The sequence below is a fragment of the Cinclus cinclus genome, chromosome 3 (assembly GCF_963662255.1).
Source record: "Cinclus cinclus chromosome 3, bCinCin1.1, whole genome shotgun sequence".
NCBI classification, from domain to species: domain Eukaryota; kingdom Metazoa; phylum Chordata; class Aves; order Passeriformes; family Cinclidae; genus Cinclus; species Cinclus cinclus.
In genome coordinates this window covers 69,578,242-69,604,203 of record NC_085048.1, presented here as the reverse complement: position 1 = coordinate 69,604,203, position 25,962 = coordinate 69,578,242, and the positions used below count along the sequence as shown (strand labels likewise).

Sequence of the window (25,962 nt, the reverse complement as noted above, 5' to 3'; positions counted from 1 at the left end):
CTCAAGCAGCTTATTCTGGGATAAGAATGTAAATCAAGTAAGTTAGCTCATTGATCTGACATTCTCTCTTTTGCCCAGGGCCAGAAACACCAGCACTCTGTAGCTGTACTGACAGGTACCTTAAATTATTCTCTTAGTACTTGTTAGCCACTAGTTTGCTGCAAATAGGTTTTTTTAACTTTTGGCCCCGATGATACAAAAAAAAAAAAAAATTACTTTCCAAAGAAACAAAAATGTCTAAGCAATTGTTTTAAACACGGAGGTCTCTATCTGTATCGCGAAACATTTTAGCTATAATATAGCTTTTCAGAAGCCTGGTTTCAATGTCCGAGCCTCATCTGAAAAAAGTGAGGATTCAGAGGATCAACTACTCAGACATAACATGCAAAGTGCAATATGAATGCATGATTGTACTGGCATGGCTGAACCACATGTAGTAATGAAACATACATTATAATATAATTTTATCCTACGAAAAGCAGTACTATTTTAATAACTTTACAGGTGAATTAAAAGATACATGACCAAGAAAGCAGGATAAGGCTCAAACTGGAATATTTTTTTAAGGTACAGAGCAAGTTGGATTTTCTATATAATTGATTCCGAATGAAAGCTCAAGCATCACACAGCAAGGTGAATCTGCACCCAAGATAAAGGTGCTTTTTGCTAAGAGCTGGGTAATCCTTTCTGTTTGTACTGGTTTTGGTTTGGGTAGAGTTACTTAGAGTTAATTCTCTTAATAGTAGCTGGTATTTTGAATTTGTGTTGGAAATGGTGTTGAAAACACAGGTATATTTTAGCTATTTCTGAGCAGCCCTTACACAGAGCCCCAAGGACTTAGTTTGCTTCTCACAGCACCCCATCAGTGAGGAAGCTGGGGGTGCAGAAGCAGCTCAGAGGAGACAAAGTCAGGACAGCTGACCCCAACTGACCAGAGGGACATTCCCTACAATGTGGCATATAAATTGATAGAATATAAATCTAAGTGAAGAGGGAAGAAGAGAGTATGTTTGGAGTGATGGGTGTGTTTCCCCAAGTCACCAAGACTCAGGGCAAGCAGGTGTTCTGTTCAGCCACCTCTAGGAAAGCCAGGCTCCATCACATCTTGGTGATTTCACTTCAGATTCAAATGGTCATTTTGTATACTAATTTCTAACATAATCCATGAGCTGGGAATAGAGTTTATATTTTGTCAAAGCCTGTCACAAAGCAATTTTTGGCTAGAGGTGAACTTGGCAGAGTAATGGGAGCATCAAATTTAGATGCAATTAGCTCAGCAGGGAACCCATTCCACCAGGACTGCTGGCAAGATGTGTTGCTGACAAGCCAACAGACAAAAGTGGGGTCAGGGTAATTACACTGACAATAATTGGGGATTTGATTAGTCCTGCCAATGTTTAAATAATTTACCAAACTCAGTGACAAGAATCACCCACCAAAGTGGGGATTGTGATGGGAAAGGAATTATATACTTTTGGTGATAATTACAACATAAAAACTTCCTCAAAATTTAACTTGGCTGGTCTTCAAATATTTTAAAAGCTAGACCGCTAGACAAGTGAGAGACAATTTAGCAAGAACCAAGTAGAGAGACAATCACAAAAAATTCTAATTCTCAGTAACCTTTAATAGAATTAAGGGATAATTTTGGAAATTGTTAAGAAAGTATTTATACTATATTTAAGAAGCTCTGAAAATTTCCCAGGACAAGTACTGCAGGTACAAGTACAATAGGACAACTAAAACTACAATAGTTGAAAAGCCACCAATAAAACTAGAAAACCAAAAACAAACAAAGACAAAAAGTAGAAACTGATGGAATATATGTTAATATTGATAAACTGCAGAATACTCCGAAGATCATCTCACAACACTGCAGAACCAAAAAGAGGTGATGGACCACTGATATTTGATAAGAAAAAGTCTAATACCCTTTAACAATATTGCCTGCAATGTCAAAGAGTCTCTGAAGGAAGAAATCACAGACTCCTTCAGATCTGGACAGATTTGGACACCTGCTTTCTCTGGCACATTGCAATCCATTATTGTCCAATTGAAAAGCAGGAAGCACACAAAAATCCTCACTTCTGTGACAGTGACATTGTTGATATTTTGAATTATTTGTGAGAAATTAATTTCAGACACTATGCCTAGAAGATGAAATTTTTATGGGCCACAGGAATACTACTTTAATTTCAGCTCCTAATAATCTGATGTGAAATGCTTAAGCCTACAAATGGAGAAGAGAATAGCAGGACTCAACAGACAGAAATAGAAAGTTGTAATTTTAATTGAAGATCATAAAACATTAGTTAGTCTGCCCCAAGGCTTTCTTTAAGAACTTTTTTGAGTAATATTTAAACACTTTCTTCAGTTTTGCCTAACACTGTTGAAAGATAGTTACCTATGGCCAATTCATAAGGCAATTACCTTACTCTTGACAAAGCAGCCACAGTTCTTACCCTTTCCAGTCAAAATTCCTTCCCCTTTCACAACTGCAACGTCACCCAGAACAATCACAGCTCCCAGACACCAGCAGCAGGTTAGCTGCGTCTTCCAACAACACCCACAAAGCAAGAGATCTCTTGTCATCCTCTGTCCTGGGTCAATTCTCCTCATAAAGAAGCACATCAGAGCACAGTCCATTCAAATCCACATGGTTACTCCACTTGCTCAACTCAGTCTGACATTTTCCCCCCAGGAGCAGCTTAATCTGAACAGTATGAAGCATGCATGATTGGTGATCAGTGTTTTAACAGCTCATACACATCTACTGGCAAACTTTTGTATTGTTCTCTACGCATATTCTAAATTCTGAAATCTGGGCTCCACAAGACAAAAAACCTACCCCTGGCAACAAAAGGAGGATGATACCTCTTTTGGTTAGGCATTAATTTTCTCCTGCATCTCCTGACTTATGAAATCTAATTTGGATAGCTCATTAGTGAATTCAGAAACCAGACCTAAAGCTATTGATTGTTTCTGTACCATTTCAATTGCTCATGAAGACATATTGTCAAAATCATTGTCTTCTCCCTAGTTAACTAATTCATGGGCTGGTGGAAAAGTTATGATCATCTCAGAGGTGCTTTTCATGTCTCTTTTCTAATATCCTTCCATAACAGCAGTATCTCCTGTTGGTATGGACAACTGTTTTGATGAACATGTCCACCAGAGAGGGCCCATCCTCAAGAGGATAATTTTTGTCAAGGACCCTCTACAGACAGAGACACAGAAGATATTAAGTGAACCACTTGCTGTAACAGCTTGTGGTTTATTTTATCCTATTTGCTTTTTCTTCACTAATAACCCTTCCTTCACTGATCATCTGGTTTGCCTTTAGCAAAAAAGAAAGTAACCTGACACAACTGATGAGCAAGCCTACACGTAGGGACAGGGGAGAGGGAAAGATGCATCATTCCTGTACAGTCCTTAAAGTAGGTTTGCTCCTCCATTTTCTGTATGCTGTAAGAGCTCCACATTGTCTGAAATACAAAACTACTTGATGGTGAACAGCTGAAGAAAAAACAGAAACCCTTTCCTTCCTGCTCTACCCTCCAATTTACTCACAGATGGTAGAAACTGCCAACTGAACAAAGAGCTCTCACTAATCTCTCTGGTGTGTACACGACAAACTGTCCCTGCAAAAACCAGCTTAAGCATACTTCAAGCTTCCTTGTCCCCTCTCCTTATTTTTCATATTAACTTCTGCTTTGCACTTTTATTCATGCTGCTCTCTTCTTGGAAAAGCTCATGTTCTGGCTTCCCACTGACTCCCACAAAGAAACAGGCCTGGGAACCCACTCCTCTTGGCTCATCTGTTCCATTCCCTGGTCTGAACTACCACTATACTCTGAAACAGAAGTCTCAGAGTGCAAAGGTGCTCATCTTAAGAAATTACATACATGTAAATGTCTGTAAAGAATATCTGAACTTGCTTTTGTTTTGTTAACAGGGTTGAGTGGACCCCTTAAAAAAAAAATCTCATCCCATAAGGTGTGCAAACCACAACTGAAAAACAGCACTTAGCATAAGAAGACAGAGGTGTCACATAAGCATCTAGCAAAGGCAGATTCAGCATGACTTCTTACATGAGAAGGAAAATGGTCCTTCCTTTGATTAAAGAAAAAATTAACTGCTAAAAGTCAGGAGACAGAAAACTATTTCTGTATTTAGGACAGATTCAAGTTCATAGTTATAGGAAGGGGGAGCTGTGCAAGGTGAAAGAAAGAGTTGCAAGAAATAAATACAACTAAAGTAAAACATTTGATTTTTTTAGGTCAAAACTGAACTCTACCAGGTTGGGGGCAGGGTGATATATTTTGCTAAAGACAGAACATTTCAACTACTCAATTTTTTCTTATTTTTTGACTCTTTGCCCACTGACAAATAAAAGCATTATTCTCATGTCTCTTATATGAACATTCTATCTAAAATGCTAACTCTATTTTTAACATGATCCCAAGTTTCTCAAAAATCTCCACTGAAAGCCAAACATTGAAGAACAATATTCACTATTTAAAAGACCATTCTCACTCCCTCACTCAACTTCTCCAAATGCTGTAAAACAGTATGAAAAACAATTATTTAATTAAAATACTTATGAATAACTAAAATTCTTTTTTACAGATAAGTAAACAACAGATCACATGGAAGAGTGTAGAAACCACTGTAATAAATACAGGATTTATATGGATCACTCCAAGGACTTTTGAAAAAAGAAAACTGTTTGGACACCTCATGGGAGCAGCAAATTATTAGAGATTTAATGCAATATGAAAGGTTCTGCAGCTAGAATCCACAGGTCAGTGACTGATACTGACACAGCACTAAAAATTTTCAAAGAATGCAACAGGTATGGGAAGTAAGCAAGACAAGGTTGATATAACAGTCCCGCTCACTTTATTTGCAATTTTATTTATAATAGCTACACTTGATTTTGGCTATTCCCAGAAAGTAACTAAAGCCAAGTAGATAGTTCTGATTTTCATTTTCACTTTTTCTTTCCCATGTTCTTATAAAGTTGTCACTGTTTTAGCAGAAAGCAAAAAAAATTTTCATGCTTTGTCTTCTCTAGAAAAGGTTAGCATTTATTCACTACTCCCCTTCACATCCCCTGTAGCATCTTTCACAGCTACAGTTTCATAGTTTCCAGCAATGAAAACTTGTAATGTTTCTAAAAATAGGGGCTTACTTACTGAGCATTTGACATACAATCACAATTTGATAGCTGATGTCTAAAATTTGCTTCCTTCTGACAGCCAGCTTTTAAATAGCAGGATCTAATTTCCCCTTTAGAAAATACAGGAAAAAATGTCAGTTCAGCAATGCAATCATTTCTGTACACAAAAAATTTATAAAATACACATTTTACATCAGGTATATTTATAAATATATATTTTTCAGTCTGGGCATTAAGCGCATTTTAGATTTCAGAAAGCAAATTTACATTTGAACAACTGAAAACCCGAGACAGATCAAAACACAGAAGTCAATGTGAAAATTTAAAAGGCATGTAAATTAAACACAAAGCACATCAATTAATGTAAGTTCACCACGAAAAATCAGATTTTCCTCTTTCCATTCACAAAGGTGAGGTCAGCAGGTACAAAGCAGCAAAAAGCTCTGCCAGAGGTGCAGCCACAGCTCCTCCCTGTTTGCAGAGGCAGCACAGAGCCAAGGGGGGGTGCTGGCTAACCCAGAGCCCAGCGTCACTTGCCCCACGAGCAGCTGCTGCCCTTCTGGCCATAGCACAGCAGCAGCTGTCAGCTGCCAACAGGGCCAGGAGGAACAGGCAGAAAACCCAAGGATCTCCAGGCTCACAGACCCAGTACCATGAGCACTCACTTCATGCTGGTTCTGAAGGCAACTTTAAAGGATATAGGGCTTTTGGGACAGCTGTCTTTCAGAGGTATGAGCCAGTACCTCAAAGGCCTCAAAACCCATCCTACAGCTTCAGACTCCAAGAACAGCTCCAGAGCAGTGGCACCCCAAGTATATGTATGGGGTAAGACTAGGACACTCAATTTTCTTTAAAGGAGTAGCAGATCACAATTCCAAATGACAGCCAGCTCCACCATATCAAGAGGTCAGACTGAGCCAGCTGAAGAACAAAACTGTAAAAAGGAGTCATATTTTGCCCAGCCAGGTCAGTGCAAAGCTTCTAGTCAGGTAGAAAACGCCAGGGGTTCTTCTGACGGGACAGAAGTTGCCTTCTGGCCTAGCCAGCATCTTTTGAGGATGATGTTTGGAAGATAAACTTCAGGCACTGTGTAAGGCTCAGGTCTATGATGGTCATTGGTGGATTTAGAAAACCATTGCTCATCTGACTGACTTTAAATTACTTAGCCCTTTTTTTTCCCACACACAGAGAAAAACATGCAACCAGTAACAGACAAGAGAAATATCCTTCCAGAATATCTGAAGTATTTAGAAATTTCCTCATGCACTGCAATTATCCCAACTAGATAAACTCACCGTTTTCATCTATGAACACATGCATTGCATCCACGGAGAGCTCATCTTGCACAGATGCCTCGGGTCCACTTATTACTTGCAAGACAGAGCTGTCTTGCTGAGAAGTTACCCGGTAGATTATCTGCCTTTGCCTGCTGCCCTGGTAACTTGACACAAAAATGTTTCAAAACTACTATGAGGAACTTTTTTCTTGTTCTCAATAAAACAAAAAGAAAGAGAGGTTAATTAAAAGTTTATGTCATTTCTACTCAGTGAAACACAACAGCTTACATCATATCTTTGAAGTACAAAATTGTAAAGTAAACTGGTCTTACAGTGCTGCAAATTTGGCAGACTCTGGTAGCACCGGACTAGTACTAGCACGATCTTGGCTTTGTACATCTGATCTTTCCTGTTTAGGAAGCTGTTCACAGTGCTTTTCTGTTCCCACCATTTCTTCTTTTCTCTCCGTCTGGCTATCTGGAAAACAGAGCAGTGAAGTGGAGCCACTCCGCACAGATGACTTTCAAGAGTTTCATTCATTATGTACTGAACAAGAGCACCTAAAAATGAAAATCTGAAACACTGCAGTATTTGCTAGTTTTATGCAAAGCACTACCATTACTTAACACAATACAAATCTGGATGAGGAGGTACTCTGACCCTCATGAATAGCTGTTTCAAGAACACACTGAGTGAAGCAGAGGACAAAAAAGAGAGAATTTCTGCTTTGCTTCTCCTATTGTTTCAGAGGGAAGCAATCTGCTCCTAATCTAGAATGGCAAGAGGCTGCTTCCTTGGGGGCTGTAATTTGTTCCCAAGATGTGTATGTTGGCAGTGGAAAAGCAGAACCACTGGCCCATTCCCCTATTACAAAAGGGAAAGCAGCACCTTCAAAGGAAATAGAGCTCTTGGACAGGAAAGCAGATAGCTGCCTAATCCCTCTTCCCCACTGGCCACACACCCCTGCAGGACAAAGGGCAAACTGGCAAAACAATTTCACAGCAGATTATCCTATGCTTGGAAAATAAAGAACTATAGATTTTAAAATATACCATAAGTATTTGTCCAATTTCTGCTAGTTTGAGTACCAATTATATTTATATTACCTCTCTACACATGCATGTCATTTATTTATATATATAGGTGTAAAACATATTCATGGTGAACAGTGAAACATTTTTCAACTGTGCCTTGTTTACAAACCAAAAAATTATATTAGGGTTTTAAAGTGCAACTAAGACAGTGACTTCCACAGCACCCTTTGAAGTTGTGCAAATGCTTTAAATGGAAAAAGGGGGTGCTTGTGGGAGATGCTTCAGTAAGTCCTGTAGCTTTTAGCACCAAGCAAAGTGTATTGAAACATACTTACCCAGACTTCTTTCAATACCTGCTGCTTAAACACCTCAAATCAAGGAAAAGAAAACACAGAAATTATGCCTCACTGAAAATTCCATATCTAAAGCCACATTTTTCACCAATATAATTACTACCCTAACTGGCAAGAATCACCAGTCAAGAAACAGTGGTGTCATATCTAAATTGGTCTAAGGGTAAAAAAGAATGAAGGCTTGTCAAGAGATGTTTTACCTTTCATAAGGTCAGCTAATAAAACTGAAAAAGTAAAAATGTTTTGGCATATGCAGACCTTTCAGATCATCTGTCTTATTTTCCGTGAACTTTATCATCTTATCTACCAAGACATTATTTCTAGAAACAAACCTACTTTCACAAGCTAAAACAGCTCTACACCACTTTCAATCCACAGGACAAAGCCCCCTCACACCCTAAAGCTTGTGCCATAAATACAATTAAACAAGCACAGGTTTGGTGTAGGGAAATACTTTGCTGTGCATGGAGGCAAAATTCAACAGGTTTTCCAGGTCTATTTTATTCTGTCTTGGGGAAAAAAAAAGGTAGTTAGGAGAAGAGAACATTTTTTTCCTTTCCTAGTTAAAGTTTTAAACTCTAGTTTAAGCAGAAACTGTGTCATTACTGAAGCACCCCCTTAATGATGTAACCATACCTGTGGGCAGTGATGGAGCCACAGATACCTAATAAAATGACCTTCCTAAAGGCTTGGGCTGTTCAAGCTGTAAGAATAATTGACAGAGATCAGAAACTGTGGTTTAAATAACCTAATTGGTCCCATAGTGACCCAAACTAGCTTTAGGGTGGAACAATTAAAAAGATTTTTTAAAATCTGATTATCTAGTGGTTTCAGAATATGCTTCTCTCTTTTCCATTCCAAACCACAAGCCTTACAGACTTCTTTTTCCTGCTGTGGTAAAGAGTCATAATAACAAAAACCTAAACATACTGCTTCTTACAGGTTTTATATACCAAACAGACAATACCATGGTGATGAATACTTCTAGCACTGGAAAAGTGGGCCATGATTGCTTTGTGACTGGTTTTCAAGATAGTTACACATCTTCTTCCAGGTGACTTACACCTTCAGTATTTAAATGAACACAGAGGTGTCTAGACAAGGAGTGTCCTGCCAGAGTACGCAATCAGCTCTACGTCACCAAACGCTCCCTGCACGGAAATTGTGCTGGCAAAGCTCAAACACCTGGAAAAACCTTTTCGAATTGCAAGAACAGACTAAAAAGAACAACATGGCAGTGTACTTGCACTTTTCCCTGCGCCATTTACCCTTATCCACTGCTCCACACACGTCTCCAGCTCATGCACTGCTGGGATCACAGTAGTATCAAGACCAGATCTAGGCTCTGCAATAGCCACATAATTTATCTGGAAAGTATATGCCATATGACTCAGACATAGGAGGCATAACTATCAGGACTCATGGCTAAATCAGTCTTGGGGCAGGGTGATTCAGAAGAGTCCTGCATAAACAGCCAAGTTTTGGTCTGTATACCATTTCCATATTTTGATAGAGCACAAGACAAAAGATTAAGTTATCCTGGTAAAATACTTATGAAAACGAACAATTCTTATATGTCCCATTCATAAGATACTTTCAGTAAACATTTTTTCTGCACTAAAGGCTTTTAACAGCATATCAACATTACCTACAAATATACCATCCCAGCGCTGACAAATGAACTCCTAATCTAAAGGCAGTTACAGTACCATGATTTCTTTTGCCATGTAACTTATTCCTTATAGAACAGATTTTAAGCACCAAATCATCTTTATAGACAAACCCTTGTTCTAGTCTAGGAGGAGGTGGCAAACAATTTTACAGCTGAAATGAAACAGCCTCTGTACATATGTTAATACAGTGAGTCCAGAGGAGGGCCACCAAGATGATCAGAGGGATGGAACCTCTCTCCTGTGAGGAAAGGGTGAGAGAGTTGTCTGAAATTTCAGCCTAGAGAAAGCTCCAGGGATACCTAATTGCAGCCTTTCAGTACCTGAAGAGAGACCACAAGAAATGAAGAGGGTTTTTTTACAGGATGACAGAACGAGGAAGAACATCTTTAAACTGAAAGAAGGCAGGTTTAGATCAGATATTTGAAAGAAATTCTTCTCTGCAAGGGAGGTGAGGAACTGGTAGGGCCTGCCTTAAGAACTTATGGATGCCTCTTTCCTGGAACTGTTCAAGGCCAGGTTGGATGGGGCTCTGAGCAACCTGGTCTAGTGCAAGGCATCCCTGCCCAAGGAGTGGGGGGGTGGTTGGAACTAGATATTTATTAAGATCCTTTCCAACCTAAACCATTCTTCAATGCTGTGATACACTGATAGCTGGTTATTGTGATTACTGTATCTCAACCTTAAAGCTGCCTTATTATTAGGTAATTAGAATGAAATTTTATTGTGCTGTAACTTTCCTCCAAAACATTTTTACTATTTGTGGCCCCTTACCAGATTCCTCCAAACCTCCTTCCTCATCTTTTACTTCCATATCCCTATCCCAACCTTCACAGGTCACTCCTGTAAAACAAAATGCCACTGCTGTCATAATTTCAAACACCATCTGGTTTGAAACCTGGGCAAGCAGAATTAAGCTAATTAAGCCTGTTTCTCTTCTGCTCATTAATAGCTTTGCTATAGAATCCACTTTCTTCAACAACATTATGCTCCAAAATAGAAATTTACACTTTAAAATATATTTTCTGTCTGTTCAGACATAAAGAAATTATTTCAAATTTCAAAAGCTCTAAGCTTTTATTAGTACCAGCATGAAACCAAAGTTCTACAAGCTGTGAACTGTGCCATTCATATATATGGATTATAAATCCTAAGAACATTCCTAATCCTTTTCTCATCAACTGCTTTAGCAGAAACATCTAGCTTTATACCCTTTATCCTCAACCCAAATTTGCCTATTATGCCACAAATATATTAAAAGAAAAACCTGACATTTAAGCTGGTCAACCACCTAACAGTGAGAGTGCCCAGGGAATACCACAGTGTCCAAGAACTGCTACAAGAGTTCAGCATGGACACTGAAGAAGCAAATGGCATTATCCATCAACAAGGATTGCCACATTAATCCTGAAGCAACAGGAAAAGCTGGCAATAAATTGTACCTGCTACAGGAAGTGACTTGCTTGAAACCATCTCCTGTGTCAGCAGCAGAGCTAGGAATAAGTAGCCTAATCATTACATCTACAAATTACATCAGAATACAGACCTCTGAAATAACCTTTTTCTTTTTCTTTTGCAGATGCCAGACTTGTCATTGTACATACCACTACCTCTTCAGACTTAAAGACTGAAATTTTAAAATTTTAGCCTGTCAAGCCTAAACACATTGAGCATCAGATTCAGAGAACTAAGTTCTGCACACCAGTTCCTCCACATCCAAAGAGGTGCACTACATGCCATGTGGCCCCTCTCTGGCACAAGAATCAGGGATGACACACAGCTGCTCCAAGAGATGAGCTAGCACCAGGCAGGGCTTTTTTTCCTAGGTGCTACCCACCTGCCAGTAAAATCACCTGCTGTCACTTCCCACCACGATTGTCATCTGCACCAGTGACTCAATGCACATAATCCCTCCTCCCTATGACTACATGGCATGTGATAGTCCTCTCTCTCACACGCAAGGGAGGAAAAAAAAAGTCTAAAAATACCCACAGGAATATGTTTTAGTTTTTTATAGGAGAAGGGTAATTGCTCGGGATCCAGAACAACTCACTCGAGGTTGTGGTTTGTGCACTGCCCAGAATGATGAGTACCTTTTCTAAAAAGAGCCTGAAAAACATCTAAATTCAGGCCAAGCAGCCCTGGTTTAGTTTCTCCTGCACCAGTCCCCACCACTCCCACAGCAGCCTCTGCTCCCTAGGTGATAATACTGCCTGTCCTAGATTACAAGCCAGCTGTGCCAAAGGGGACATTCAGGAGGTTTTGCCCTGCATAAGTCTGATGCACAACTGCTCTTGCTTGGTTCAAGACACATCAGAGGGACCCAAAGTAGCCAATAAACCCAGGTTTTCGTAAACCTCTTGAAGACTGAAAAAAATTTGCCCTGCAACACACTTTGATCACGTGGGTGGTACAAGCGTGATTCAAAACCGAAAAGTCAGTTTTAGCAATAGTGCCAGTGATATTTTCTCACAATCTAGAAAAGGTGGAATGGCTACAGAACAGCTCTTAAAGCTTTTCTATCCTGTATTTTAACAGGTTAAATCTGGCACCCTCGGAAGTGCAAAGGCTTTAATTTTCTTGTATTGCATTTTACCAAGTCGTCTACTGGCGAAGGTTTATGTGGTCAGGATGATAACTCTTCTAGTTCCACAGAACACACAAGAGGAACCACTCACAACAAAGACCCATTCCTGACATTCACTCACTTTGCCAGAGTATTCTGATGAGCACATTTCCTCAACTTCCACAAATTATGCAAAATATCAGCTTTCTTTTGCACAGCTCTGAATATCCAGTTTTCCAGGAATGTGCCAAGTTTCACATTGCCTATTAAAAATCTTCCTGGGGTGGATTTCATGCTCATTTGGACCAGGCATCTATTGCTAACTTCAACCAATTACAGTTTGCAAAGTTAAAAGAACAAAAACTAAACAGAACCTACCTCCTCCCTCAAAACAACTGGTGCACAGCTTGACTCTGTATTCACACACACACACACTTTTCTTAACAACCACTCTAATGTGGGAATAATGTTTATTCAGATCTGCTCCAAGATACTATATTATTAAAGCATATTTGCAATTGCAAGGCTGTAAACAAATTAAAGGCTTTCTCATTTCTAAAATTCAGTCTTGCTAAAGTGAAGCTGCCAGTAATGACAGTAATTTATTTTAACAAACAGCACGTTCTGACTAGGCTGGAAAACAAAGCCTACTTGCACTTAAAAATAACTGCCTTTGAACTACGTCTCTCAAGCTCAAGGAGTTCAGACTGAATCTCCTTTTTCCCACAGCACCAGCTGAAGGTAGAATCCACAGCAGGGCACCCCCCTTCCTTTTCCTCTTCTGTTTCAGGATGACACTTGCTGAGCCCACACTGCAAACAGAGACATTTAATTACATGTATGCAGCTCAACTTCACTATCTCACAAAAGTACAGGCATAAGAAATCAGAAATAGGAAGATTAAGGATAGACAAAGAAAATAGAAATAGTAAGATTAAGGATAGACATTAGGAAGAAATTCTTTACTGTGAGGGTGGTAGGGCACCAAAACATGTTGCCCAGACAAGCTGTGGATGTCCCATCCCTAAAAGTGTTCAAGGCCAGGTTGGATGGGGCTTTGAGCATCCTGGCCTAGTGGAAAGTGTCCTGGTCCATAGTAAGAGTTTGGAACTAGATGATGTTTAAGGTCTCTTCCAAACAAAACCATTCTATCATTCTATGAAATTCAGTTCAATTGGCTAAAATGAGCTAATAAAGCTTGCTTGAAGGAAGAGCAGAATGCTTGTTTCTAAAGCACAATAACTACACGCACATCAATAAGTTTTGGGATTGGGGTTTCACTGTGAAATCTGACTTATTCTGATCATCCATTGCTTTCTTTCATGCAGCAACTTTCCCTGTTCATACTATCTGAGGGTACTTGTCTGAAAGGCCTTTCTAGATTAGCTGCACTCTCTCTTTTTTAATTTTCATTTAAATTTACCTTTGAAATTCTATTCTCCAGCTAAGTCACATCACTCAGAAGTACAATTATTGTGTAAACACTCCTTTTTATGGATGAGGACCAGAAAAAAAAAAATCACAATCTGCTTGCTGCACCCCTCATGTTGCAGTGTGCTGTTGTGCAGGGAGGTGACTCTGCACCCCAGGAATCCAGCAAGGCTCAGCAGGCTCAGGTGAGAAGCAGGGCTTGCTCAGCACTTGTCTTGGGCAACCAGAGAACAGACTGGAGCCAGCAGGGCAGGCTGATAATCTCCATAGAGATGGACAGAAATTGCAGTGAAGAATAAACAGCCTGAGAAGGTGGGAGAGATGGGTTAGATACAACAGAAGAGAGGCAACAGGTCTAGGAAGAGCAAAATTCACTTCTCCTGTACTTACTTCTGATGAAGGAATTGAGACGAGGGTAAGTACAGGAGAAGTTAATGCAAGCTGTGGGGAGGCAACAGCTTTAGGTGGGCTCAATAGAGTGGAAAAGCCTAAACCAGCAACAGAGTGGATTGCTAGGAAGAACAAAAGGAAAGAAAAGAGTGTATCAATATGAAGAGGAAGACAAATAAGGAGGTGGCACAGGAGGGGAATGCCTGAACTGAGAAGGGATGACTGAGGAAGGAAAGGCACGAAACTATAAATTCAAGTGAATAAAAAACGGATCAAAGTGAAAGACAGAATGAGATAGGGGTGTAATTCATTGGACAGGACAGAGTGAAAGGTAAATGGAATCTAAAAGGAAATTACACATTGAGAAGATAAATCTACTTTTTTAAAAAATAAAAGATAAAAGCACACATTTGAAAATAGTTTTTAAAAACCTTTTAAGTCAGTAGGGCATTTTTCACGTAATGGAAGGCTCTTGCAGGAGCAAGCTGGTGGAACAGGGAGCAGACAAAACAGGACTGCCAAGCTGTTCTTGTAGGGTACTAACATGTTTCTTACCTTCCACACAAACTAAGTATTGAGACTGCATCCTCTTAGGTTTTCTTAAAACAGCTTATTGTAGGATCTGAGGTAACACAAACATTTTGGAGAAGGAGAAGATACAAGTTGTCTTATTTCACTTTGACTCAGATCTTCTAAACTGATTCCACTGACCACTTGGGGAAATACCCAGAGACTGCATCTGCCTTCAATGCACTGTATCTCACATCCACATTAAATTTTGCTGGAGGGCTGCTAGAGACACTACAAACAACAGTCCTTCCCAACAGAAAAGGGTCACAGAGCTCAGTGACAATGCTGATTAAAACCAGAAATTTCTATACAAGAGCTATAGATTGTACTGCATATAGGTTTTTAAATCAGCTGATAGATTTTGTTTTCAATAAAAGCCCTCTTGATTAAATGGAAACTTGCATGGGAATATACTGTTTTTCATTAAAATACTGGGGGCTTTTCACTGAAAACAGCCACCAAACTTTCATCCTTTAAGTGACTGAAAATCAAAACTCTTACCTATTGAGAACAAGTACATGATTTTCCCTTTTTTTTTTATTATAAGCCAACCCACAACCATCCAGGAAATTTAGAAATACACATATGCATGCACATGCATGTGAGCTAAAAGTTGAACCAGCAGCAATTCCAGCTTTCATACTTAGAGGCACACAGACAACTCTTCAATATGCACCCTTTAAGATGTGCAGAGGCAGGTGTAATACTATAGCTATACACACTTTTGCAATATACTTCTGGTATTCCAACAATCCAGGCACACTATTTCAGTACAGAATACTAAATACGTAATGGATACCTACTAAGCTTATCATCACTAGGTCTCCTAGAAGAAGAAAAACCGTTTTCTTCAAGATAAAAATATTTTAAAACTGCAGCTGACACTACCACATGCTATCACTAAACCACTTTGTCCCATCAAGTCCAGCCCTACCCTGGTCCTATTAGCAAAACCAGTCTTCCTCTGGGAATCTGCCTTAATGCAGATATCCAGCTAAGCTGCTCTAAGTAATCACACTCTTCACAACATCTTTATTCCAAAAGAATTCTAATTCATGCATAATACCTCCAATAAGCCCATTTTCCTTTGTTGCCTCCATTTTGACGGTGGATTGATTAGATGTCTTCAACTTTGAGGTATTAATGGATTCCAAGAGGGAGACAAATTCTAGAAAGTTAGATTCATTGGGCATCTGACCTTCTTTAGCTTCTAGATCTGATTTAGAGGTTGGTAAGGTCTTTTCTTTGTCAGATACCTCCACTAAATTCTTACTTAAAAGCACATCTGTCCCGCTGTCTACACTCAACACTCGCATGTGCCTCTTTTCATGAGCAGTTCTACAAGACTGCGGGTCTAGGTTATGCAGGTCTTCCTTAGAACGTAAATCCACAGTCTGGACATTTTCCAAAGCATTTTCCTGATTTGGATCTGAACAAGTGTTAGTTTCTAGAGGTGTATTTGCTGGGTTGCTGAGCTCCTTTACTGCATCACCTGATTCATAGCCAGAGCATTGGTTGGATGACAGCTCTGCCCTCAACATTTCTGGAGTTCTGTCACTCTCACTAACTTCTGGATGAGGCTTAGCTTTACTGTCATCAGACAGGTCAAATGTGATAACAGGGATTCTGAGCTGTTCATTAGTTTGCTGACTTGACCAGCCTGCTCTAACCACACCAGAGTCAAGGGCTGAGCTTGTTCTCTCACTTTCCAGGGCCTGTAAGTGGACAGAGCCTGGCAGGTCACTGAGGGTGGTGTTTGGTGTAGTACTCATTGTGATGACAATTTTAATGGGCTCACACAGCTGGTCTCCAGGAAGAGAATTGTCCACAATTGCAACAGCAGTCTCAGTGTCTGAGCAATCGAGGTCCTCATGGCTACTACCAGCATTGCAGGAACTTTCCATCTGCTCATGCTCTTTGGTTGCAATAGCACTGCACTGTGGGCAGTTGCTGGTAAACCCTGTCTGTGGTGATCCCTCTGGCAATTTCTCTCTTTTGCAGCTTTTAGGATTACTAAAATGGTCTGAAATAATTGAATTTTCACTGTCCCATGGCTCTGAAGAAACTCCAGTCCTTAAAATATCACCTTGGGATGAAGAAATATTCGAGAAGTTTTTAGCTACATCTCTGTCCACAAGAATATCTTGGGATCCATGGTGGCCACAAGGCTGTCCATTCACTCCTTTTTCATGTACTCCATCACCAGGAAATGTTTCCATAGCAGCTGGTTTTGTTGCTATTGCTGATGTGGTGGCACCTGAACTGGAGGCTGTAGAAACAGGTAATATATCTGCTTTGATACAGGGTGAGGTAGATGAAACTGGTGGCGTAGCCTGGTCTTCGAGTACCATAACACCTAAGAAAAAACATTTGGGCATTAGGTCTCACATGAACACTAAGCATTATTAAAGTATGATCTTTAACCAACAAAACCTGATCCAGAGCAGAGCAAAGGAAGCACAGATGATGTAGTTGATTCAAACAGTTCCAAAGCAAGGAGGAATTTTTTTGGGCAGCTACATATGAAATATTACAAAAGCAAGATAGAACCTTACCAAGTCAGGACAAGCATAGCAGCACGTCTATTTAAATAATCAAAATAGCTGAAGAAACAGCCAATTTCAAAATCAAAATGTTTAACAGAGCTATGCACACTGAGAGAGAGGTGAAAGAAAGAATAAGCCAATGCCCTGGGTTTGCTACATCACTTTCTGCAATTCCTAATGGACACACAGGATATGGTGATCAGCTTTAAGAAAAGCAAAGTTACATTTAAAGTATCAAGACATCTCAAGCACTGGAAGTGTAGGCAAAGTAAGGTGTACAGGAATATACAACACAGAGCTGAAGTCTGACAATCACAATAGAAATTTACAGCCAGACGTTCAAGTGCTCTAAGATGCAATCCAAGTGTCAACTTCCTAGTTTAATGCTTTACAGAAGCACAGAGCTTCCCAGGAACATGGGGCAAGGCACTTTCATCTCTCTGTATCAAAATGGGAAGAGCTATTTGCACACCCCTCAAAAGGTTGCATCCCAATCAGCTTGGCTGACAGCGGAGAAAGCTTGGTCTGCTACAATACCCTTGAAATTTAGTTCTGGCTCCTCAACTCAGATCGTAATAGGAGGCACAACATAACCTACCATGGGGTCCTCCATGCCATTACATTTTGTGCCAAGTAATGATGAAACAACAGTTTAAGTGGATTTATACCTCTAAGGTCTTCAATAGTTTCCCGTGTTGGCAAGTCCTAAAAAAATTAAAAGAAACACACAAGATTAACATGGTCATTTATTAAATTCTGCTGGGGAAAAAAAAACATCTATCAGTGTAGCTACCAATAGCTACCTAATCAAAGGTTAATTACAGCACTGGTAAACTGCTTCGAATCACTGAAATTTGAAAACATGCCTTGCACAAAATGCAAGATGTGGCTAAGGGAGATGGCTGTAGAACAGTCATGCTCCAAATTGCATCACCGCAACTGTGTGTGGTGTTTGGGGAGGGGAAAGAAAAGCAGTATGTTCTTGAAAAAAATGTTGCATCACCTAATCCAGACACATTTTTTTTTATTCATTAAGGAACAGAATGCGTTCATCAGTTCCACTTGTCCAGCTACATGTTTCCAAAGCACTAGAATGAAAAGTTTGGCCTCTAGCATTGGTAAATATTTCTCAATGGAAAACAAGAGGACAGAGGCATTAAATTAATACAGAATCATTTGGATTCCAAGAAAGCTTTGAAGGTCATTTAGTCCAAATCTCTTCTGCTATACACACACACTCAAAGCAGGTACAGTTTGAGCAGTTTGCTCAGGGCCATCTCCAACAGAGCTTTGAAAATCTCCAAAGAAGGAGATTTCACAACTTCTCTGGGAAACCTCATCCAGTATTTGACCACTCACTTGTTAGGGGAAAAAAAAGCCATGAACATACCAACCACCAAAAACCAAAACAATCCCACACAAAAGACACTAAATGCAATTGATCTAATTATATCTTTCTATGGCTGCAACATTCTTATCCTGTCACTGGGCACCTCTGAGAAGAGTGTGCTCACTCTGCTGTGTATCTTACTATTAGAAAGCTGAAGACAGCAGTAAGCTCTTCTTCTATGCTTACAAAAGAGTTTAGCCCCACAAAGGCTAAAACATCCCATCTGCCTGTCCTCCCACATCATGTTCCTCAATGACCTTGGTGGTCTCTGCTGGATTCTCATCAGCAGGTTACTGTGCAATATTAACACAGAAACTAACTGTGGAGCCCAAAACTAAACACAATACCCCAGAGAAATACTTCAGGAGTTTAAATTCAACAGCCTAAGTGCATAATTAAGAACAAGACATTGAAAAAAAATGACTGTGGCTCTCTTCTGACTGACAGGTGCCAAAACCAAGAGGAAATTATTATTATTTTTTTAAATTTCATGGTGGCATCCTGGCAGCAAAAACAGGAGACTTGGTTTAACAAAACCCAACCTACATGTTTAGAAGTGGGAAACTAGAATGAGACCCCAGGAAGACATAGGTTTGCAGAATGGACAAATACCAGAATACTAGAGAGTAGGACAGAAACAAGGTGAAAAATATTTTTTACCCCCCAAAAAAAAAAAGTATTAATGTCTGTGAATCAGACAGATGCTACAAAAAAGTAAAAAAAACCCAGGAAATTAAAAAATAGTTCTGATTCAAACCAGGATTTGAGTAATTTGTAGTAAATAGGGATAAAGGGAGGAATACGTGGAGGGATATGAAGACAGAATGAAGAATCAAATAGTCACTTATTCAGAAATCACTAACCATCCTCTGCACTGACTGAGGCAGGAGTCCTGTAGAAAAACATGGCATGGCATCACATAATTAAAGATGTTATCACAGTATATGCAAGGGGAGCAGTTTAAGATTACACAGACAGCATTGCTCTGTTTCTTACGTTTTTGAAAACTTCTTCATGAGTATTTCCTTTTTCTTCCTTTAATAACATTTACATACATCACCTATATCACTTCATATACCTTTGATTTAATAAGCACAGCCAATGGCATTGAGTGCACACACATGAACTTTTAGCCTTCTGTAGACCTCTTCTATATTTAAATGGCTTTTATGCTTTGTTTAAATACTGAAGAGATGTTTTTGGTTCATTTTATAAGCATAAGTCTAGTTACACAAAACCAAATTATTAATGCTCCAGGAGCAGATCCCTTTAAGAGGCAACAAAATAATGCTGATTGCATTAGCCTCTCCCTACTCTCAAACACCCTCCAAAAAATAGGTGCTCTTGGCAAGATTTACAAAGACCACTTGCTATCTGTAGAGCAGAGAGAGCCCTCCTAAGAAGTGCAGCATTATGTATGAGAGTTTCAGCTCTGCAAAGCCAGACCTTTAGGCCAAGGCTGAGTGGCAACAGTGCTATACCCAGCAGATGCACGGAATGACCCTTCCTGCTTGGAGCAGGCCTAAGTTACAAGCAATGAGCACCTGGCAACACAAAACTGTGTGTGGTGAGCTGCAGACTGCACGAGGTGAGGACACTGCTGGAGGAGTGCACATACTAACCATGGCTCCAGGGGAGTCCTGCGAGTGCGGAGCCTGTGCTCTGGAACTGTCAGGAATTGTCTGGGTAGAGTCATCTTGACTGGTCTCACCAACGGCTTGATCCCCCGAGTTATTGCTGAAGGGGAAGTACATGAAAGATAAAGCAATGCTTCTAACCACAGGGCATCACAGTGAGTTTTGAGAAGTAGCTGGCAAGTAAGAACAAAATGAGGAGAAGTAGCTCAGCACAATGAAGTAACAGCACTTCTTTCACCTCCAATGATAAAAGCACAGGGCTGTAAAAATACAGTAACACCTTTCTGCACTTTCTTCCTCACCAAGACAACTTGACCAAAACAAAAGAATAAAAACCCCTTGATATAAAATGATTATGGTGTCTTCAGAGGTAGAGCTATGAGAAGTACAGTGACATCTCTTCAGCCTCCCTATGCATATATAATGCCATTTAGCCTGCCTAATACACACACAGATTTATCGGTACAAAAGGCAATTTAGGGCTTCTCCTTAGACATATGACAGTCAAAAGCTACTCCCTTCACAATTTTTGCTTTTTAAGTCCTTGAGTACATAAACCTTATTTAACTGCCTGTTTATCTGGAAACCTCCCATAAAACACCTACTTGAAATGCAAGGCAAAGAGTGCTAATATAATCATTAGACTAGAAAATAAAATTTTTACTCCGGTCTAGACAAAGCATATATACAGACATTACTAATTTCACATACTATAAGGCAATTTATTGATCAGTTCCTTTGTGGATACACTAAACTATCCACTCACTCCTCTTGAACTGTGTTCTACTAGCTTTTCAATGGATATAAGCAGGTATTTTTGGACAAGGTTTACTATCAATAACCTATAGTTTTTTTCAGGTATAACACAACAAAAACTCAGCTTAACAAAAAAACACAAAAAACAAACAGAAAAAAAAGAAAAACCACCATGGTGAAATGTCAAAAGCATCCGGTTGGGCTTTTATATTTCTTCACGGGGTTGTTCTTTTTCACCAAAAATTTATTTTTAAAATTCTAAAGCTGTATGTAAGCTACAAAATTATTTATCTGGGTCTCTATCATCTTTTCACAATATTTTTTTTTTTGTTAACTGGCTTCAAAAACTTGCTCAACTAACCTGCCAACTATCAAGGTCTGTTTAGAAAATTCTGTCATCCATCAAGTCCTTTATTTTCTGACCACATACTAAATAATGGATTGTTGTGTTTACACAAATCAACCTGGGAGGAACAGTCACGCGATTTAACACACAGCTTTTAAGTTATTCTACCTTTACTTCTCAGCCAAAACAGTCTGAAAGGCATAACCACATCTAAAATAAAAATGTCATATGGTTAGTGACACACAGAGGCATTTCTCAGAAGTCTCGATGCAGGCAGTCCTTGACTGTCCCATCGACACGGCTGCCAGGAGCGTAGCACACATGTGCACATGTAAAGACACAGAAGAGCAGTAGCACAGAGGAACACAAACTATCTTGATACTACTTAGTTGGCACAGAGCTAGCAGTAGCAACTGCATCAAAAAACACCCTAAGTTTTTATACAAAGCTCTCTGTTGAAGCTTGGCTGGTAGTTTTAACAAACATATTCAATTAAACTTGCTTTGGACATTTCTATGCTTTGGTCACTTTTAGATGCACCTTATTTCAGTATTTTTCACAGCTGTCACAACACTTGGTACCACTGAAAGCCACTTGCCAGCTTCATTTGTTTGTATGGCTCAAGCTTGGAAAAACCAGCAGAAAAGGTATCCATTTATTCTGAAGAGTGTATAGTGGAACATTCTATCAATACACAAATCTGGAAAATGTCAGTACTAGTTTTCATCCCATTACTGCTTTTACCTTTAATACCATCACAGCCTGAGAGCAGCTGTTATTGATTATATGCAGCAAAGACATTAATAGTACTTGGCTCCTCGGTAGAGAAGCTACTACTATCTACCAAATGCCCCTGAGGAAAAAAAAGCAGTACTAGCTTCCCTCATGAACAGGGCCACAGAATCATCATAAGCAGCCACAATAAAACACAAGAGGGAAAAGCAACTTACGCATCTAGGTGCAATCTGAGAGGGAAGTTACTACAAGCACACAAAGGCAACATGAGGTTGCCCGGACTTCCAAAGTTATATTAAAGCATTTTCTTTACCATCAGGAGCCTGCCACTTCCTTGCCTCTTCCCAGCAGGCAAACACAGTAGGAAGAGGAAGAAGCAAGCATTTAAAGCTTCCCCAAAAACCTTCTTCCAGGTTTTCTTCAGGATCTGTTAGCACCTCCAGTACATATCTCCTCTACCACTGTCATGCTGCCCAGCTGCTGCCTGATCTCTGAACCAGGTGCAGCTCTGCCTGCTTCACCACAAGAACATTTCAGCTACCAAGCTGAAAAGCACTAAGCAAGTTTTTGAAAGTGTAATTTTTCATACAGCTGTAAGGAGTGTTCTTGCATTCAACAGAAATTTCTGCTAAGCAGGGCCATGGTGGCAAACTCAACCATTTTATATAATGTGCCAGCAACATAATGAAAACCTTACCTACGATTTGAGGACTGAACCGCTTCTCCTTTTTCAACCTCTGTATCTTTACACTGCCTTCCATTTTTTCTTGAGAGCTTTTGTTGAATTACTTCACCTTTATCAAACATAAGATGCAAACGGTAGCTGATCACCTTTATTACTGTGAAGAAAACTGTCACCGAGCTGCAGTACACAAAAACTGTCACTGCATTTGCTGGAAAAGCCTACAGAAAGAAATAATGAAGACACAATGATAACAGTTTGCTTTGAGAAGATGCTGCTAGAAATTTTAAATACAATATATGTATTGAGTTCTGCTCACAGAAAAGGTTTAAGAGTTTCTTCAAGTTTCAAACCATTTCACAAGATCTAGTCTTCTTTTTATTAGCGTACATATTATTTGTTCTGAAAATCAGCAAAATCTCACCATTGACAAACATTATAAAGCTTTTCAAAATAATGCACTCCCATGTTAATGCAGCTGCAGCCTCTCCTAAACTAAGAATTCATAAAAACGGAGACACAAAATGAAACATTAGTTATCTAAAGACAGAAACCTTTAGAAAAATTCTGTCATCTTACCCTCTATGACACTTATGACTCAACAGTGAAACACTGTAGTTTGATGTCCATTTTCTAATGCCTCACATGTTCCCAAATACCTTAACCACTGAGGTATTTTAAATAATTAGTCAGGACTAGTCAAAACAAATTAATAAAAACACAGAGAAGCATCCTGTCCTGGCTGAGGTTCGAGGAGGGAACGACTGGCTGTATGGTGCTTAGCTGCCAGCTGAGGTAAAACTATGACACAACCTCTTTCAATTCTTTTTCTAAAGTACATAATTGTTAATTTGCAGCTGTCTGTGATCTGTTTGCTGATCTGTGATGAGCACCACAGCTCTTACTCATTAAAATTAATTAAGTTGAACTGTAGTCTGTAAAGTTTTTTCAGAGACATAACACACTAACAACTTTTTTATATACAAATACTTCCTTACAGTAAAGGGCAATTCATAGCAACGGACACTTGCAGTTATAATTGAAGCACCAGAGTCTTTACCATTATAGTCATGGAACATGCTTATGTATCGTCACTACACAGCTGCAGTCTCACAGGGAGTTTAATCTCTTTTCAAGTTTTAGAGGTTTTATTTAAACAGAGGTTCACTATATTCTTGCACAAGAACAACAAAAAATGCCAAGCAACACAAAAACAAAAAAGGTTTTCAATACCAAGGATTTGCTAGAAGCCTGCTGAATGTAATTTTTTAAAATTGTCTTTACTATGGGACTAAATCAATAATTTTTTTCAAATTCATAAATAAATCACACTGACCACACAAGTAAAGGGAAGAGAACAAGGTATGCTTATTTCATCTTTAAGAACAAGTCACCACATTTATCTGGATGTTGAAATTAATATGTTGAATCATTTCCGTGTCATGACAAGCAAGATGCTGCTTTCGGCTCACTGGGACTTCATACCATCAAGATATACATGTGAAAATTTTCACGCAAATCCTTTTTTATGACTCTTCTGCTTCAGATACAAAGAATTTACTGCATAATAGTGGAGGAGCTATTTTGGATGTATGTACTACCTATGATCCCTAATAACACAGACATGACTTTCTACAAGATGAGGCTTTAGTCTGTTAAGAGTACTTCATGGTACTGTGTAACTACCAACTCTCAGCACACCCATCAATTACTTAGCAAACTTGGGCCAGAGAGAGGATCCATTTGCCAGGTCATGTTCTCAGGGTATAAGGCTTAGTAGATGAGGTTGAAGAACTTGAGGTTAAAAATTTGTGGTTTATGACTAATGTTTTTACAAAACGAGTCAGAAATTGCTTGATTTCACAAAGAGTGGCAGCCAATTATCTGTAATGACTTGTTTAAGAGAGATTTGTTCATCTTCCAAGTAATCTCTTCAACTATGCACTAAAAGGCACAGATCAGCCCCTCATTATTAAGTAACAACTCAGAATGGCCTACTAGAAAAGTGCTTTATAGGTGACATTCATAAAGCTTAATAAATATTATATTAGTAATGTCAAGAGGACACAACAAAAATAGATTTCCAGCAGTGCAGCCTATGTGTGCAGAGAGCATGCTACAAGAGAGACTCAAAGGAAGCTCCTAGATTTTTGAGTGGAAAACAGGGCCAGTTTTAGCAAATGCTGAGTGCTGCATGTCCTCATCCCTGCCTTGTGACCAGACCTACCAGAGCTGTGCCCTGAGCCAGCCTGTGGTCTCTGCCCATCTGTCCCAGACACGCTGTGTTTTAGTGCGCTTGCCACATCAAGACTGCCAATGGCCAGTGAATTTTTAATACTCTGAATTTTGGAGCAGGCTGAGTACTACAAGCCAGTAAGTTGCTCCCTGTCCACATGAGGAATTAGGAGAAAGATGAAGCTGATAATGGAAAGCCCTCCATTGTCTGAATCAAGCCTCTTGCATAAGGTACAGATGTCATATGACTGCAGTTGGTGTTCCCAGGTACAGACCAGGGAAAGCTATCAAATTCATGCTAAGGAGGAATCAAGTTATAGACCACTGAGGAATTCAGATGATAGAGTCACTTTTGATGCACTATAGTTATAATTAGCCTGGTTTTCTATGAAAGTGAGGTTTTATAATCGCACTATGTGTCTGTGTCATCATCTCCCTCCATCCTCTCTGTTGAAAGGTAGCCAAAGAACTAAAAAGTTATTCAGCAAACTTTAAGAGAATACATCCCACTGGGCAAGGTCACAGCAGCACACCTCCTCCATTAATGAGAAGAGCCCACAAAGCTCTCTGACCTTTTGATACCACCCCAGTGACAGGAAAAGCTTAAATTGAGCTGACATCCTATTAGAAGCTAGGAAAAAGAAAAATCCACAAATACAAATTCATTAGAAAGCAGGCTTCATGACTTCCCACAGGCTTCTTTGGAAGCTCTAGCCCTAGTTTTCTTCATTCTTGTCCCATTAAAAACTCCACCATAACGTACTTTTCTTCTCTAGTAGCTTCTGTTGTACCCTGCACCAGAACAGCGTGGGGTCATAGCCAGAAATGCAGGGTGGTGGGGCCTCAAATGTGGTCCAGCTTACTGCTGCAAATGCAAGAGTTGGTATCACCATGTAAGAAGCACCTTTTTTTAGGGCTTCTGCCTGCCCAGAGATTGCTCTAAGAACAGCCACATTCTCTTTGTCTACTGGCATTATTTGAGTAGCACAAAGGTGGAGGTGACTGAGATATGTACATAAAGGTATGTAACCTTTGAACAAAACAGCAGGCCTTGTAAATTGGGTGGAATGATAAAGGGTGCTTATACCCAGATGTATCCCACCCACTGCTTGAGTCCCTGAGGCACTTAAAGCAAGGAAGTGCTGCACCTGGGCCTCGCAGC

At 39.6% G+C, this 25,962-nt stretch overlaps 1 protein-coding gene across 1 annotated transcript in view; it reads right to left on the bottom strand.

Moving 5' to 3' along the window:
* Positions 1-25,962, bottom strand: part of PCNX2 (pecanex 2) — a 150,614-nt gene that overhangs the window by 121,694 nt on the left and 2,958 nt on the right. Inside the window, exons 2-8 of the mRNA XM_062489044.1 lie at positions 22,581-22,786; positions 20,032-20,146; positions 17,688-17,724; positions 15,540-16,829; positions 6,792-6,936; positions 6,478-6,623; positions 5,199-5,292 (exon numbers count right to left, since the gene is read on the bottom strand). Of these exons, the coding sequence (XP_062345028.1) occupies positions 5,199-5,292; positions 6,478-6,623; positions 6,792-6,936; positions 15,540-16,829; positions 17,688-17,724; positions 20,032-20,146; positions 22,581-22,786 (2,033 nt within the window). The remainder of the gene's footprint in view (positions 1-5,198; positions 5,293-6,477; positions 6,624-6,791; positions 6,937-15,539; positions 16,830-17,687; positions 17,725-20,031; positions 20,147-22,580; positions 22,787-25,962) is intronic.